Below are 14,385 nucleotides of genomic sequence, written 5' to 3' on the forward strand. Positions count from 1 at the left end.
TTGGCGACCCTTGTTTCAACAAGTGTCAATTCTGTCAAATTAAAGAGTTATCAAAACAAATGTTTACTCCTAGTTTAAGAAATAGTTGTTGTGTGGTTGTTGTGTATAAACAACGAATTTAAAATGGTGTACATTCATTTTCCTGCCAATTTCACAGAAGAGGAGCTTATGCTCCAAGCTAAATACCAGAAACTGAAAAAAAAGGTAATGTACAATTTACTTTTGAAACGAAAATAAAGGGAACTTCTATCTTGTAGAAAAAAGCCTTACAAGCTTTAAAAGCCCCGAAACCCGAACCAGAGAAACCTATTACGCCTAAACGTCCAGCGGAAGCCCGAGATGCTCGAGAAGTAGCAAAAAAACTCATCAAATCAGGTGCAATTCCTGCTATTTCAAAACAACAGAAACAACCAGAACAAGGATTTAAACGACCACGAGGCCTTGAAAGGAAACTTATTTCTGACAAAATTGTGAGCGGATATCAACCATTTTCTGCAGTACAAATGGATGACGGTCCCGACAATCCAGAAAATAAACCACCGCGAATCAAGAATTTGTATGATACTTTTGCCAATGCCAGAGACAGGGAAGAAAGGGGTCTCACGGAGAAGCAGCGCGAAAAGCCTGATAAACCTCGGCAAGGCAACACAATTTATGTTTCTGGATATAAAATCACGGAAGAGTTTTTGAAAAAACATTTCTCAACGATTGGAAATATTGTGAATATTTCAATGGAAATTGAGAAAAAGTGGGTTTTCGGAAGTACATTAATTTGTTATTGTGACGTTTTTATGTTTTAGTCGAGGTTTCGTAACTTTTGATAAAGTGGAAGCTGCAGAACGTGCAATTGCAGAGGTGGCTGTGATTTAGCAATTTTTACTAGATTGTGAAAAATATTTTTTTTTAGATGGATGGCAGTATGGTGTCAGGTATTCAATTAAAAGTAACTTTAGCTAGGCGTCAGCCTCAAATAGAACCAATAAATGATGCATCTTCGTCAGCAGCATGGGCAACCTTAGGTATATTTGAAAAAAAGTTGTTTGAGTTGTTTTTGATTTTGTCATTCTTTTTACAGCGTCAAGTCATTCCCAGAAAGGCAACCACAGGGACAAGCGAAACCTCGTATCGTACGACGATATGTTTGACTGATATTATTTCAGTGAGGTAATAGTTTATTAAGAAAAAATATAGCAAGTTTATAGAATGTTAAAGTTATTAATTTATTGAAAAGATATTTGACAGTAAAGAATTGAGTTCGCAAGTGGCTATAAATCATTTATTTACATAACTTTAAAATCAACATTAACAAAAAACTTAATTAGTAAAAACAGATCCACTTAAAAATTGATAAAAAAGAAGAAATTAAAGGTCCCCTGGAGGATTGAAGAATTCCCAGTGATGATAATGAACAGTCTTTCCATCACCATAACCTAACAAAATTAACCCGGCGATTAAAATTAACAACAGAACGATCATAACGTGTAAATCTTGTTGTCCATCTGTATTCCTTAAAACGTTATTAGTGATGTAAGATATCAGTCTTTTAATAGAGCTGTTGGCAGCTGACCCACAAGCTTGCATCAGTTGACCAGTAAGCTGAGGAATCGTGGGTTCGGGAGATCTGTAGCGACGTCTGGAGGGTGGTGAAACCGGACTTTCGTCTGAACTCGACCTTGAAATGGGAGGTTTTTGATGGCGCCTTCGTCTAGGGGCCATGGGAATGTCACCTTCGAGACTTTCTACATATTGTTGGGCCCTAAGGGCGTAAAAACTAGCAGGGGGTTGCGAGGATATGTACTCGATTTGAGGTTCGGGAGGTCGAGGAGGTGGTTCGTCGTCAATCTCCGGTTCTTCCATGTGCTGCTGCTCTATTTGTATATCTTCCGGCAGTTTTTCTAGCGTTTCTTCTTCTGCCTCTGATGGTACTAGTTCTGGTGCTTCTTCTTCTACTTCTACTGGTACTAGTTCCGGTACTTCTTCTGACGGTTCTTCTGTTTTTGTTTTTTCTGTGTGACGCGGGGGTCGCTGAGGCGCTTGTTCTATTACTTCTTCGATATCTTCAGGTACGTTTAAAACCGGTTCTGGTTCTGGTTCTGGTATGGTCTGTTTTCTGGAGGAATCTGTTCGTACTGGTGGTTCTGGGGGTTCCGCAGCTTGAATTTCCTCAGGTATGTGTGATTCCTGAATTTCTTCTGTTTCAGAAATATTAAGTGAATCGATCTGGGTACTTTCTATGTCTATAATATGGGGTTCTTCTATTAAAGCATCGGTAGGAGGAACTGAAGTTTCATGGGTTTCTTCAGTTCTTCGGGGGGGTCTTTGTGGGGGAGGCGCTTCAACCATTACTTGTTCAAACGGAGTTTTTTTTTGTCCTGCGTCGTCTTCTTCTTCTTTTGTAGAAGTTTCAGCAGCAGGCGTTGGATCTCTTGGTCCACTAGTCTGTTGTTCTTGTGCAACCGATTGCAATCTTTCGAACAGTTGCTGGATAATTCCTGGTGGTAATTCTATTTCACCGACCTTCAAAGCTCCGGACTTGGAGCTTATCTCGGTAGCTTGAATATTTCCGCTATCGATTTCTGACACGATTATCCTGCTGGCTAACAATTCGTTCACACTTAACCTGTCTACATCTAAATCAGAAACTTGAAGTCTTTGAGCTTTTAACACTTCAACTTCAGTACTAGAGTCTGGTTGAACTAACACTGGACGTTCAATTATCCTTTCGATAACTGAAGGTTGAAGTGGAGTGGTTTGCAGAGATGGTTGATCCCTAGATTCCGTATATCGTGATGGTTGTTCAGCCGGAGGGCGTGGACTGGTTTGTACTGGTTCAGGATCCTTGAGTTTTGTAAATTCTTGGGGTATTTCTGAAGTTTCATCTTCATAATCTTTACTTATTGGAACAATCCGTTCTATGGGTGACTCTATTCGACTAAATTCTGAGTCTGGTAATATTTTAGCACCATTTAATGGCTGTACCACCAAAGAACCATGGGTAATAGTTTCTTCGTCGTACGTGTAACTCGTAGGGGTAATTAACCGTCTTTCAACCCTAACAGGTGCAGTTTCTTCTTCCGCTAACGTTTCGGTCACTATCGTAACCTCTTCCGTCTCATACGGCACTGTTTCGTCACAGAGAAAATCATCTGGAAGTGGTTCAGTTTGAGTAGAAACTTCTGCTTCTTCAAGAAACTCTTTCTCTATTTCTTCTAGATCTTCTTGTGACTTCGTCAAGATATTTTCTTCAGAAGTGATATCATGAAGAGCTCGAGTCTTCCTAGGCGGTCGCGGGGGTGCAGGCAGAGGACGATCGCGCATCTTCTGTATCACTTCGCCCGAGTGAAGATCACGATTAGGCTCATCCTCTATCTCAATATACTGCGTGATATCGATATTCTCTTTCTCTTCATCTGTCATATTCACAGGTGGTTTCCTTCTCGGAGGTCTGCTTGGTCCCAAAGTACTGTAATTCCTTATCGGTCTTGTCGGAGGTTCATCGCTGAACGGACGCGGTACCGTAAAGAACTTTTGTTCGGAGGTAGCGGACTGAACCGATCTTTTGCGACGAGGGGGAGTGCGAGGAGGCGGAAGCGGCGGCTCCCGTTTAAGATTTTTGTCGATAATGGCATAACCCATATTGTCGCGAAAATCTTGGACGCAAATTTCTTCAACACATGGTTCTTCTAGCGTCAGAGATTGCGTTTGTGAACGAGATCTGGTTCTGGTGGGTCTGGGTGGAGTTTCTTGTACTATGTGGATGTCTTCGTTTTCTCTGGATTTGGAACTGGAGCGGGAGAGAGTTCGCGCTGGTTTGGTTGGAGGAACTTCTGGCGTAGGGATTATGTACTCGTGTTCTGTTTTATAAATTTCAACCTGTGGAAAACACGGCAGGTTAGTTCCAATTGTGTTTGTTTTGTTTTAACGTTATTGTTAATGTTTAAAGGAGTATGCAAAAACGAAGTTAGCTTGTTCTTTTAATAAGGATAACACTCATGAAAATTAGTCTTAACGACAAAAAATGAAATCTTTTGAAATGCCCACTGTTGGAACAGAAACTTTTTCGCAACCAAAAGATTTCCGAAACAAAGCAGATGTTATGTTAAAGCACATATGGATAATTAAGTTGTTATTTTGTGCGATAAGGTTTATTTTGAACAAACTGAAGCTCCTTGAAGGTCCATATTATGAGTCTGTTCTCAAAAGCCCTTTACCTAAGTGTTCAACAAGATGGTTTGTTTCCCGGCAAACCCACAAATATTAGAAAAGATAGCTAAATACAAAATAATTCCGTTTTAGTCTATTATGTACACTGAAACGGAATTGTCACATGAAATGTTGACATCGCTGATATGAGATCCTGTTGATGCTAAAATTTTATCTTGCCAGTAGAAATATTTAACAATCAAGATGGGGTCTTAAGTGGAAATATTGGTCCTAACCTTCACTCTTTCCGTGTGCGCCGTGGTAAAGAATGTCTCTAGTTTATTTAGGGTTTAGTAACAAATAAAAGCACTTGTTTTGCATGTTACTTACTTCTTCAGACGGAAGTTCTCTGTCCGGATCAACGTCACCAAGAATCGAATCGTGCTCTGAATAGGTCAAACTTTTTAAACTTCTGTGCTTACGAGGTGGTGCCGAGGGTTTAGTATCTTCCTTGAAAACTTCGTCTTCGCTATCATATTTAGCTTCGTGTTCGGCGTAAGGATCAATCAGTGTGATCTCTGGTTGTTCCTTTCCTTGCATCTGCTCATTTTCATACATAAAGTGTTCGTGGTCATCGCTCTGTAAGATTCCGATTGTAACATCTGGAACATCAACTGCTATGGTCTCTTGATACGGAATAATACTTTCAAGCTCTTTCTGCTGCTTCTTATTCCGCCTGCTTCGACGCTTTGGTCTAGAAGGTGGTAATTCGGTATCGAGTTCCGAATCTTGGTCAAAAGAAACCTGTTCTTGCGATACATGAGGCGTTTTCTTTCGCTTTGGTTTTCTGGCAGCTTTACGTTTAGACGGAGTTTCCGGAAGTGACTGATTCGATAATCGTGCGTCGTACGAGTAGTCAAGCGGTTCTCTTTGCAAGTCAGCCAAAGCGTTGCTGGGCGATTTAAAAGCCTCTCGTATTTCGGAGCTGAGATACATTCCTACTTCGATGTTGTCTTGCGAAATACCCTTCTGTCGTAAAAAGAATTCATCGGAATCGATTTCTTCAAGGACTCCCCGACGGTGAATACCCAGAGAGCTTTCAGAAGAATGTATGTCTTTACTAGTGTTCGTGTCAAAGCTCTCATGGGGAGCAGGTGCGTCCATGGGAGAATCCAAATCCGTAACTTGTCGGTTTCTAGAATCATCTAGAATTTCTTGGTTTGGTGTTGGATGGAAGCTTCCATGGTTCCAGCGACTGTTGTATCCGCGACTAAAAGGTGACGCTGTGTGTATTTCTTGGTTTTCCTTTTCGTAAGCGTCGTCAATATCGATATCATCATCGTATCGCATATGAGACGCTATCCTTCTTTCGACCGAATCTTCTCTTTCCTCATCTTCGATCGAATCTTCCGCGCGCAGAGGTATTCGTATGCTGTCACGACCACCCCATCTGTCATCTTCTACTTTATTTCGTTTCGTCCTAGGGACGGTTGCGAACTCGGGAGCTTCGCGTTCACTTTTCGAACTGAAAGATTCGAGGTCGTCTTTTGGCTTCTTTTTGAATAGTCTAGGATAAGTTCTAAAGTCGAAATAATTTTTCTTGGAACCGCCGGCATTCGATTCCGTCGATAAATTTCGTTGTTTCAGAGGTCGTTTCAGAGGATTTTTGCGTGGCAAACTGAACGTCGGTAAAGTAATTTTGGCCGTGTCTGGTATTTTCGGCAAGTTGATCTTCGGTTTTTCGATTTTGAATTTCTGGAAGTTGGGTTTTTTGAACGTAGGTTTTGAAGGCAGCTTGATGTTGGGTTTTTTGATCTCGTGAATCTTTGTCTTGAATTTGTCGGTTTGAGCTTTTATTGCCTGCTGGAATTTGCTTGGACCTTCTGACTTCTTTGGCTGGCTTTGCTGAGATTCGGAAGTGCTTATGGTAGTGATGGTGTGTACGGTAGTTTTTGGTTTAGACGGCGATTCGGCGGATTTCGCGAAGTATTTGTCTTCGATTTCGGACTGCATTTGTTGCACTGTGAAAGACTCTTCGGGTCTAGTTTCGACTTCGGCACCCAGCATACGGCGCTCCAATGACGTGGTGCTACTAGTCAGGCTTGTAGGTTTGGGTTCGCGGTCGGAATCGATTACGTGGACCGTCGGAGGTGATGTCGCTACGGGACTTACGTTGTCGGGTGGTGGATTCACAGGTTCGTATTCGTGATCACTGAAAGAGAAACAGATGGTTAAAGTTTTCGTTGTCTTTGGAAAAGTTTTCAAAAATGCAAATAAACAACTGTGGAAGTATGTTATGCAGGTAAGTCAATAGCAGAAAATTATTACATACATACTTATACAAATTTATCTTTTGATTTTGTAGTGTTTTTCTGGGATGGTATAAAGTAAACTTATGTAAAAAATTGGTCGAAGGTTATTTCGACAGAACTTCTCTCGCACTTGAAGTATAATTCGACAAATTCCGCTTCTTTAAAACCTGTGATAACCTCTATAAAGTAAAAACTAGCGGCATAAATAACACTCCCCGCAGCGCCTGTGCCAAGAATTTGCGTCCCCAAGTACAGACAACGTAAAATATATTTAAAGCAGATAACGAATAACGGGAAAAGCAGCACTAATAATAAGCTTAAGTTCAAATGTTTATGTTTATACATCGAAAGAATGTCAGTTTGTTTGATTTTAGTGAATTTGTCTCCTCAAAACAGAGAACTAAATATTGTAATTCTTTTTTATCATTGTTAAATAAAGTCGTGGATATTCTCATATTTGCAAGAAAATGTAATTAAAAAAATAATAGCGTACCGTCTATGCAACTGATATTAGGTAAAATGTCATTCTTTCGACTATGCTTCGATAATCCAACCTTGTTTTTAATTTTCTTCACATGTATTAAAAACATTGTTAGTTTCCGTCGTCGATTATCATCAAATAAATAAAATTTCGCAAAATTAAATTTTATAATTTTTGGATAAAGCTGGATTTGTTGAATTGTGCTTCACGGGGAAGGGAAGTTCTACCTATAATGTGTGTATCCATGTGAGAAGCTTGCCAAAAATCTAAGACTCGCAGCTATATTACATCGATAAATTAACAATACAGTTTTTAATCATCGTCAATTCACATAATGGATTTTTATGAAGACGTTCTGATTTTTTGATTTTTATTTGCTTTAAAGTATTTTTTATTGTTGTAAATGTAATTTATTTTTAGATATTTATTATACAAATTATTGGTTTTGTATATTGGGTTTCATTTTTATATTCCGCAGTCTTAATAGATACCTCTTACAAACTCCATTTGGTCTTTTTTGGCTGTAAAAAACAGCTACTGCCGATCAGAATTAATATAGTTTAATCTTTCAGTAATCAAATTAGCGCTGGACGGCTGCTGCATGACGTGTCATATTGCGTGTGGTCGGGATCAAATGAGGTAACTCATACAAAAGAGTAACAAGGTCAAACAACGCTGACTGACATCTAATTGCCTGTCAGAGTTGGACATCAGTTTGAATACCACTACAACCAAATAAAAAATCTTATTCTCAAGCATCGCAGTAATAACATACTACCAACAAAAATCATCCTCTAGCTGATGTGGAATGATTAGCTGTTTTTCTCGTCTCTCGCTGTGTGTGGCAGACGATGAGAAAGACAGCTTATTTGTCTAGGGGTAACGATTTTTGTTAATAGCCTGACCTGGTAACCGGATTATGAAAAAATAGAACAGTATCTAGTACATTTTTTAACAATTTTTGTAACGTAAAGCATATGTGTGTTCGTTTAATCCGCTACAACAAGCTAAGTCAAAATAATAGCACTGGATGTAATACCATGGGTCGGTTCTAAAGGAAGTACGCCAATTCGCACTTCAGTAATAAATCTAGGTTAAAAATAAAAGCTAATAAACCATGCTTAGTTTGCCGGATACTTAGGATGTAGCTACTAAACTGACTACAAGAAAACCAAAAGTTACTAGTTGAACAATTACTCCGAAAAGATGAACTTTTTTGAAAATTTAAAGACAGTTTTTAACTGTTTTAAACTTGTTGATGTATGGATGAAACCCTGGTCACAATGGTCTACAAACTGACTGAAGATAGTGACAATGGGCGAAACAAGCTAACACTGGACTTTGCTTTTTTTGCGGGATTTGTTGCAGAGGTCATTTTCTTAATAACGCGTTTTTTCGGGATTCTGAGTCAGCATACGAAAATATTTAAAGAAAGACGTGTTACAGATAACCACGAATTCCATCGGCCTGTTGTAAATTATTGTGGGGACAAAGGACTAATCGTTTATTAGTTTTTCCCATGGACATTGACTTTGACCGCAGAATCGAATTTTGCGAAATAATGGCAGACAATTTTATTTGCGATTTTAATTTGAAAAAATGGTAAAAATGATGAGGTTGTTTTAAAACATATAGTAGGGGAATATTAAAGACGTTTCAAGCCAGAGAGATCTACCACAGATCAAATTTTTAGGTACAATCATTTTACAATGATTCATTTGTGTGTTTTCTGCGTATAAATACTGATGTATTTTTTCATATTCACATTATTAGCAAATTCAAAAGAAGGACTTTGAGTTTTCAGAAAATTTGAACAAAAAGTAGGAAAATATCCTGGAGGCAGAATGACAAGAGGGAGCACGCCTCATTGAACCAATCTTAAAGAAATGTGGGTAAAAGACGAGGGAAATTGATTTAGGATGATCCTTTTTTTTCTGAAGAATCCTTACTAGACATATTTTGTCCCTCTTTTATTAAAATTTGCTTTTAAACGCCATTTTCTGTGAAAAAAAATTAGAACATGCAAAAATTATGACATTTACATTGCGCTTACAACGTGCAATGCGAACAAAATTGCAAAAAGAGGGACATACAATGGACCTTCCTTAAAAGATTGGATAAAACTGTTTTTCACATAAATAGTGCACAATTGATACAAGGCGAACAAAAAGCAAACTCTGTACACGTAAAAACTGATCGAAGTTTGCAATCGGTACCTACGTGGTGCAATCTTTAACGCCCACTGGACCGGATGTTGACCATGAAAGTGAGTGGATGGAGATTATCCGGGCTACCTCAGATTAACCCTACGATTCTTCAAATTGCTTGCTCGCTTTATCTATGTTTCGATTTTCTTTTGTTATTTCTTTTTAAATAAATCCGTATCCAATAAATATTTTCTCCGACATAAAGTATGACATTATCCTTTACAGATTGATAATGTGAATTTTGAAAATAATTGTGTTAATCCGAAAAAACTGTTAATGGAATAGCAGTAATTTATCACTTCATATCTACGTATTATTTAAAATAAATGCAATTTAAATCGCAAATAAATTAGGCAATTTTCCAAAACTATTAGAAACATTTTCGGATACTTTAAGGTAAATTATTAACATTTCGTTATAACAACCGATTATAAAGAAAGTGGGCGTTTAAAATTGGGGAAAAATCTTTACATATAACAAGAACATAATTATGGGAAATTATCGATGGCAAAAATAGTTAAGTATGTATTAATTTCTGTGTAACTAAAGATCTGTTTTTTTTTTGTCTTGATCACGAACGAAACGTGATATTGCCGAAAAAATGTATCTGTTTTATTACCCACTATTAAATCGGGTACACCCTCCACCGAGCACCCCGGTCAGAAAAACATATCCAGTGGGACAAAATTCGAATGCATGAAAAAATAGCAAAACGTGGATCATGATAAACAGGAAGAAATAAAATTAGAAATATAATGAACAAAAGTCTTGCGAAAAATTTTCGGAGAAATCAAGACACAGACAGGGGTGAAGAACGAATCAGGTCATCATCATGTACAAAAGACCAAAAATTACACACAAAATCCAAGCGTAGATAGGCAGTTGGGTTGCACACATTACTCGGCAGAGACATGTCAAAAAGTATTACAAATTGAAGAAAGTGGGAAAAAAGAAGAAAACCCCCAAGGAAGAAATGGTTGGAGGAGGTAAAGAAGGATGTAATGGAGCCAGGAATGAGCAAGTGAAAGGAAACAGAGGAAAACTGAAAAGGTGAAAATAAGTAGCCAAAATTATAGAAGTCAAAAGTCTATACAAGGCCTGTAGTGCTGATTTGTGTATATAAAACTTACGTTTTTTTGACGTGTAACAGTGTTCTACAAATAAAATACTTTGTAACTTAAATTGTATTACAAAGTTTATATAAAACATATAAATATTTAATAATGATTAATAATGAATGTATGCAAGTCGATGTTAATTAGTGTTATATTTTAGTTTTATCCTTGCAATCTATTTAGGCTGCTGTTATTTTTGGCGGAGTAGGAGTAGTACAACGTGACGAACATTTCAAAGTGAAGCTTAAAAATTCTAGCAATTTAGAAACAGTATTATGTATTAAAAGCGCCTGTTACAAAGATGAAAAGAACAAACGAGAATGACTTAAAATCCTCACTTCTTTTCTGAAAATGTGAACATCGTTCATCGTGCTGATTTATCAACCAACTCTCCATTGTTAACAGAATAATTGTTATGAAATTTTAAATATAATCTGCAACGTAAGAGCAGTTTTTTTTAAACAGTTTATCATCATCTTCTTTGAACATTTTGACGAAATTTTGCATCACGTATTTTTAAAAATCAATATCTCAGTTATATGGAAATTTTGGAAGGCGGTTTTTGCTACTGCTTTCAGCTTACAAAACGCTAGCTGAAGCTGCAAGCTGAAAATAGTGGCATAATAGTGTTATATAAAGAAATTTGTGAACAAGTTGTTTAAAAATTAATAAAAATAAATGTGTTAATAATGGAGATTGTAGCTGGTTCAGTGAGCCGAAACTCTTTTATTGATAACAATATATACACAATATCTCAGGGGTTAACAAGTTATTGCACACAGACTTATAAGGGTGCTTTGGCTTAAGCCGCTTAAGTCATAACATTTTTACAAGGTGTAAGTCAAATGAGTTTTGTATACTCGAAGTTAACCATGTACCTATATTTTCTATCGATCCCACTTCTGCGGACCACGGAACCTTGCAATTTGTGTTCCCGTGGAGCAGGGCCTGTGGGGGATGCTATTTAAAAATGTTAAACTCATTCAAATCAAAATAATTTCTACGTGACATACTTTCGAAGTATAAACATAAATAAACACTTGAGCGTTAGATTGCTATTACCTCGTGTTGAAGGACAAGGGTTGTTAGAGATGGATTATTTTAAGTTCAACATGGTGAGTCAATAGAATCTGACAACGGACTGTCAGTCAGTAGCGTAACATGAACACTTCAGAAGGGGGCGGTTTCTAAATTTATATTTTTAAATCGCAAACAATAACACGCGGAAACATAAACTTAAGTGAACTGGTCAACACGCTAGCACGAATGCGGATGAATCTATTAAGCACTAATCTAAACAGGTACAGGTACCCAGGTAGAAAAGTTCATTATGACAGAGAAACGATGACGGACGCCTCTGAGGATGCGCCCTTTCGAAAATGCTGGATATGTTTCATTGTACTTCAGGAGCGAGGGAACTTCTGTCGAAACAACTTTCGACCAATTTTTTTTATCTTTTATGAAGACTATTTTGATCGGTAATTTTGTCTTATTTTTTGTGCTATAAAAAAAATTTTTGACGTCTTTTTGTTACATATTTCGCAAGTATTTTATTTTATTTTTTATGCACCCTTTTCGTTATGTTTTTATGTTCAAACAATTTTTTCCTTTCGATTTTTCGTGCAGGAGAAAAAAATTACGTTTTTTTTCTTTTTTTCAAGAATATTTAAATTATATATTATTAATTGTTTATAAACCGTTTTATTTAGTGTTTGATTTTGTTCACAATCTATTTTAAACATTTAAACATTTTTTAAACTATGTCTAAAATAAAGTTAAAGTTCACCGTTGTATTTTGTCAACAATACAGCCTTATTTTAACAAGAATTTCTTTCACACTAATTCTATCGAATTCTATCGAATTCTTTTTATTTTACTTCATCTACTGTTTCTTTAACATACGTTTTTCTTTTCTTTATTTAAACACCAACCTGCTAATCCTGCTATACTGTGTCAGGATAAACTCGTTTTGGAATTAAATTTCCCAGAATTTTTCGATTTTCGATTTATCCCATTTTTAGATATAACAATAGAAGAAAATTCTATTTTATTAGTTAATACGTTAACTGAACGAATTTTATTATCTATTTTTTGCTCTCTCATTATTATTCCGTCGCCTCTAAAGTACAATAAAACATATATCTAGCTTCTTCGAAAACTTATAAAATTTGCCTTTGCGAATTTTATTTTTTATAAGAACCCCTATAAGTTAAAATAAAGATTGAAAGGACACGTGCATCAATTTGGATACATGCAGTGCAATACTAAAATAACAGTACTGTATTCCCAAAATTTCGAGAAAATGGAGTGAGTCATTCTTGAATTAATCAGTAAAATAACTTCCTCATTTAGTTAAGAATATTGTGCTAACCAAAATTTATCTAATCTCTCTACCAACAATGCCGTAAACTCTTTTTTTTTCGTATTAACTCATATTTACATTTTATAACATATAATAATACTATATTTGTGGTTTATGAGTCTGCCTTGATTTTTATCACAATTACTTTACAAAAAATTTTGTGCGCATAGCTGATATTTGGGTTATGTGCATAACGACTGCCGGGAGACTTGTGTATTTCTTAGAAAACTTGAGCTCTGCTCGAGTTAGTTCGATGCTATCCTTGTCGACATTTCTTTTTTTCTAGCACACTGAATTTGTTTGAATATTTGTCTTCAGGTGCGAGGGAAGAGGTGTTTAACTAACTTTAGACCAATTTTTTGTACTGGTTAACGATACCATTTTTGTTTAAGGGTGAGGTTTCTGGTTCACTTCGGTCAGATCGTTTTATCATTATACCATAAATCAAAACGATTCTGTTAAAACACTTTGGAAAGATTTCAAATTCCGGTAGTCCGGGGGTTTAATTTAGTCGTTTCACTTTTGCTTTCAGTTTCTAGAACTCTCAGTAAGAGTAAAATTAGAACTTCGTTACTTGGACAGGAACTTTTGGTTAATAGATATTTGCGTACATAGAATGCAAATAGGTACCAGAGAGTGTGTTGTCAAATTTCTCGTACCATGTACCCAGTGGTTCGCACGCACCACAAAAATAAAGCTTCGTCATTTCCACCTCATAATTGCTCGTTTGCACTATTTAATTATCGTCCTCGTACAGATAGATGTTGGTAAAAAATGCGTCCCTCAAAAATAGAATGTGGGCTTTGTGTAGCCGCTATTAATAGGCGTAGACGTCTGGGGTCCGTTGTCTCGTACGTACCCAACTTTCGTGACCATGTTGCTGAGCTGGCTGCTGGGCCGCGTGCCCACCGGGTTGATCCTGTCCGGCAGCAGCGAGTCCGACTGGAAATACTGACAGGCGCACCTCACGTCCAGCGACATCGCCGAGGAGCCCGAGGGCGAGTCCCGCGAGACGTTCGTCCTCCTGGGGGCCCTACGCCGCCCTTCCGACGCCGACCGCTGCTGGCCCTCCTTCAGCGAGCCCGTCGACATCTTGCGCCGCCTCCTGCCGCCGACGTAGGTCGGCATCGCCGGTTCGGCCGCTTGCATCTCGGTTGTAACCAGGCGTTAACCGATCGGTAATAATAATAATATCACATTTTTGGCGGTTTCGAGCGACCCGCTCGGATATCTGCGGTCCACTGTTTAAAATTAGTGTGCAGCCTATGGACACGATGTCCACCGAGTCGCCGCCGACGCCGTCTTGACTATTTTTACGCTCGGCTGAAGTACTCGACGAGTCGACGGTTTCATGGTCTGCGTGTTTGCTTCGGGTTGATGTGGGTTTGTGCGTTTCTTGGCTTGGGGACGTGCCAAATGGACGGAACGACGATAACTGCGGTGGTAAACCGTGTTTATTTCGGATAAATTATCGCGATGCGGAATGCTTCCTGTGTGCCGACTTTGTGTCCAAATCATCAGGCTTAAAATAATAATTAAGACGGGAAGAAAACGAAAGTGGTACGCTCGAAATATTTATGGGATGGACTTATTCTGCATGTGCTTGGATTTAGCACGGTGCGCAATTACTGGGATTTATTTTGAATTTTGGAAAAATTGGCTCGGTGGAGAAAACACAGAAATTAGCTAAATTTGCATTGTGGTGTTGTTGTAAACAAAGTGGTACTAGAAATTTAGTTGGAGAGAGAGAAGAGTATTTTTATTT

The 14,385-nt window shown here is 37.7% G+C and overlaps 2 protein-coding genes across 3 annotated transcripts in view; one reads left to right on the forward strand and one right to left on the reverse strand.

Annotated features, from left to right (window-relative positions):
* Positions 1-1,263, forward strand: LOC135128050 (negative elongation factor E). Its single transcript, XM_064054861.1, has 5 exons — positions 1-204; positions 258-748; positions 801-855; positions 908-1,019; positions 1,076-1,263. The coding sequence occupies exons 1-5, from the start codon at positions 124-126 to the stop codon at positions 1,147-1,149; spliced, it is 813 nt and encodes a 270-aa protein (XP_063910931.1). The 5' UTR covers positions 1-123; the 3' UTR covers positions 1,150-1,263.
* LOC135128047 (uncharacterized protein) overlaps positions 1,263-14,385 on the reverse strand; it is a 26,903-nt gene continuing 13,780 nt past the window's right edge. For both annotated transcript variants that reach the window (XM_064054856.1, XM_064054857.1), the window contains exons 3-4: positions 4,534-6,355; positions 1,263-3,873 (exon numbers count right to left, since the gene is read on the reverse strand). In XM_064054856.1, coding sequence (XP_063910926.1) covers positions 1,363-3,873; positions 4,534-6,355 — 4,333 coding nt within the window. In that variant the 3' untranslated portion in view covers positions 1,263-1,362. The remainder of the gene's footprint in view (positions 3,874-4,533; positions 6,356-14,385) is intronic.

The sequence above is a fragment of the Zophobas morio genome, unplaced genomic scaffold, assembly GCF_036711695.1.
Source record: "Zophobas morio isolate AGI-343-1 ecotype UQ-CSIRO unplaced genomic scaffold, CSIRO_AGI_Zmor_V1 ptg000012l, whole genome shotgun sequence".
NCBI lineage: Eukaryota > Metazoa > Arthropoda > Insecta > Coleoptera > Tenebrionidae > Zophobas > Zophobas morio.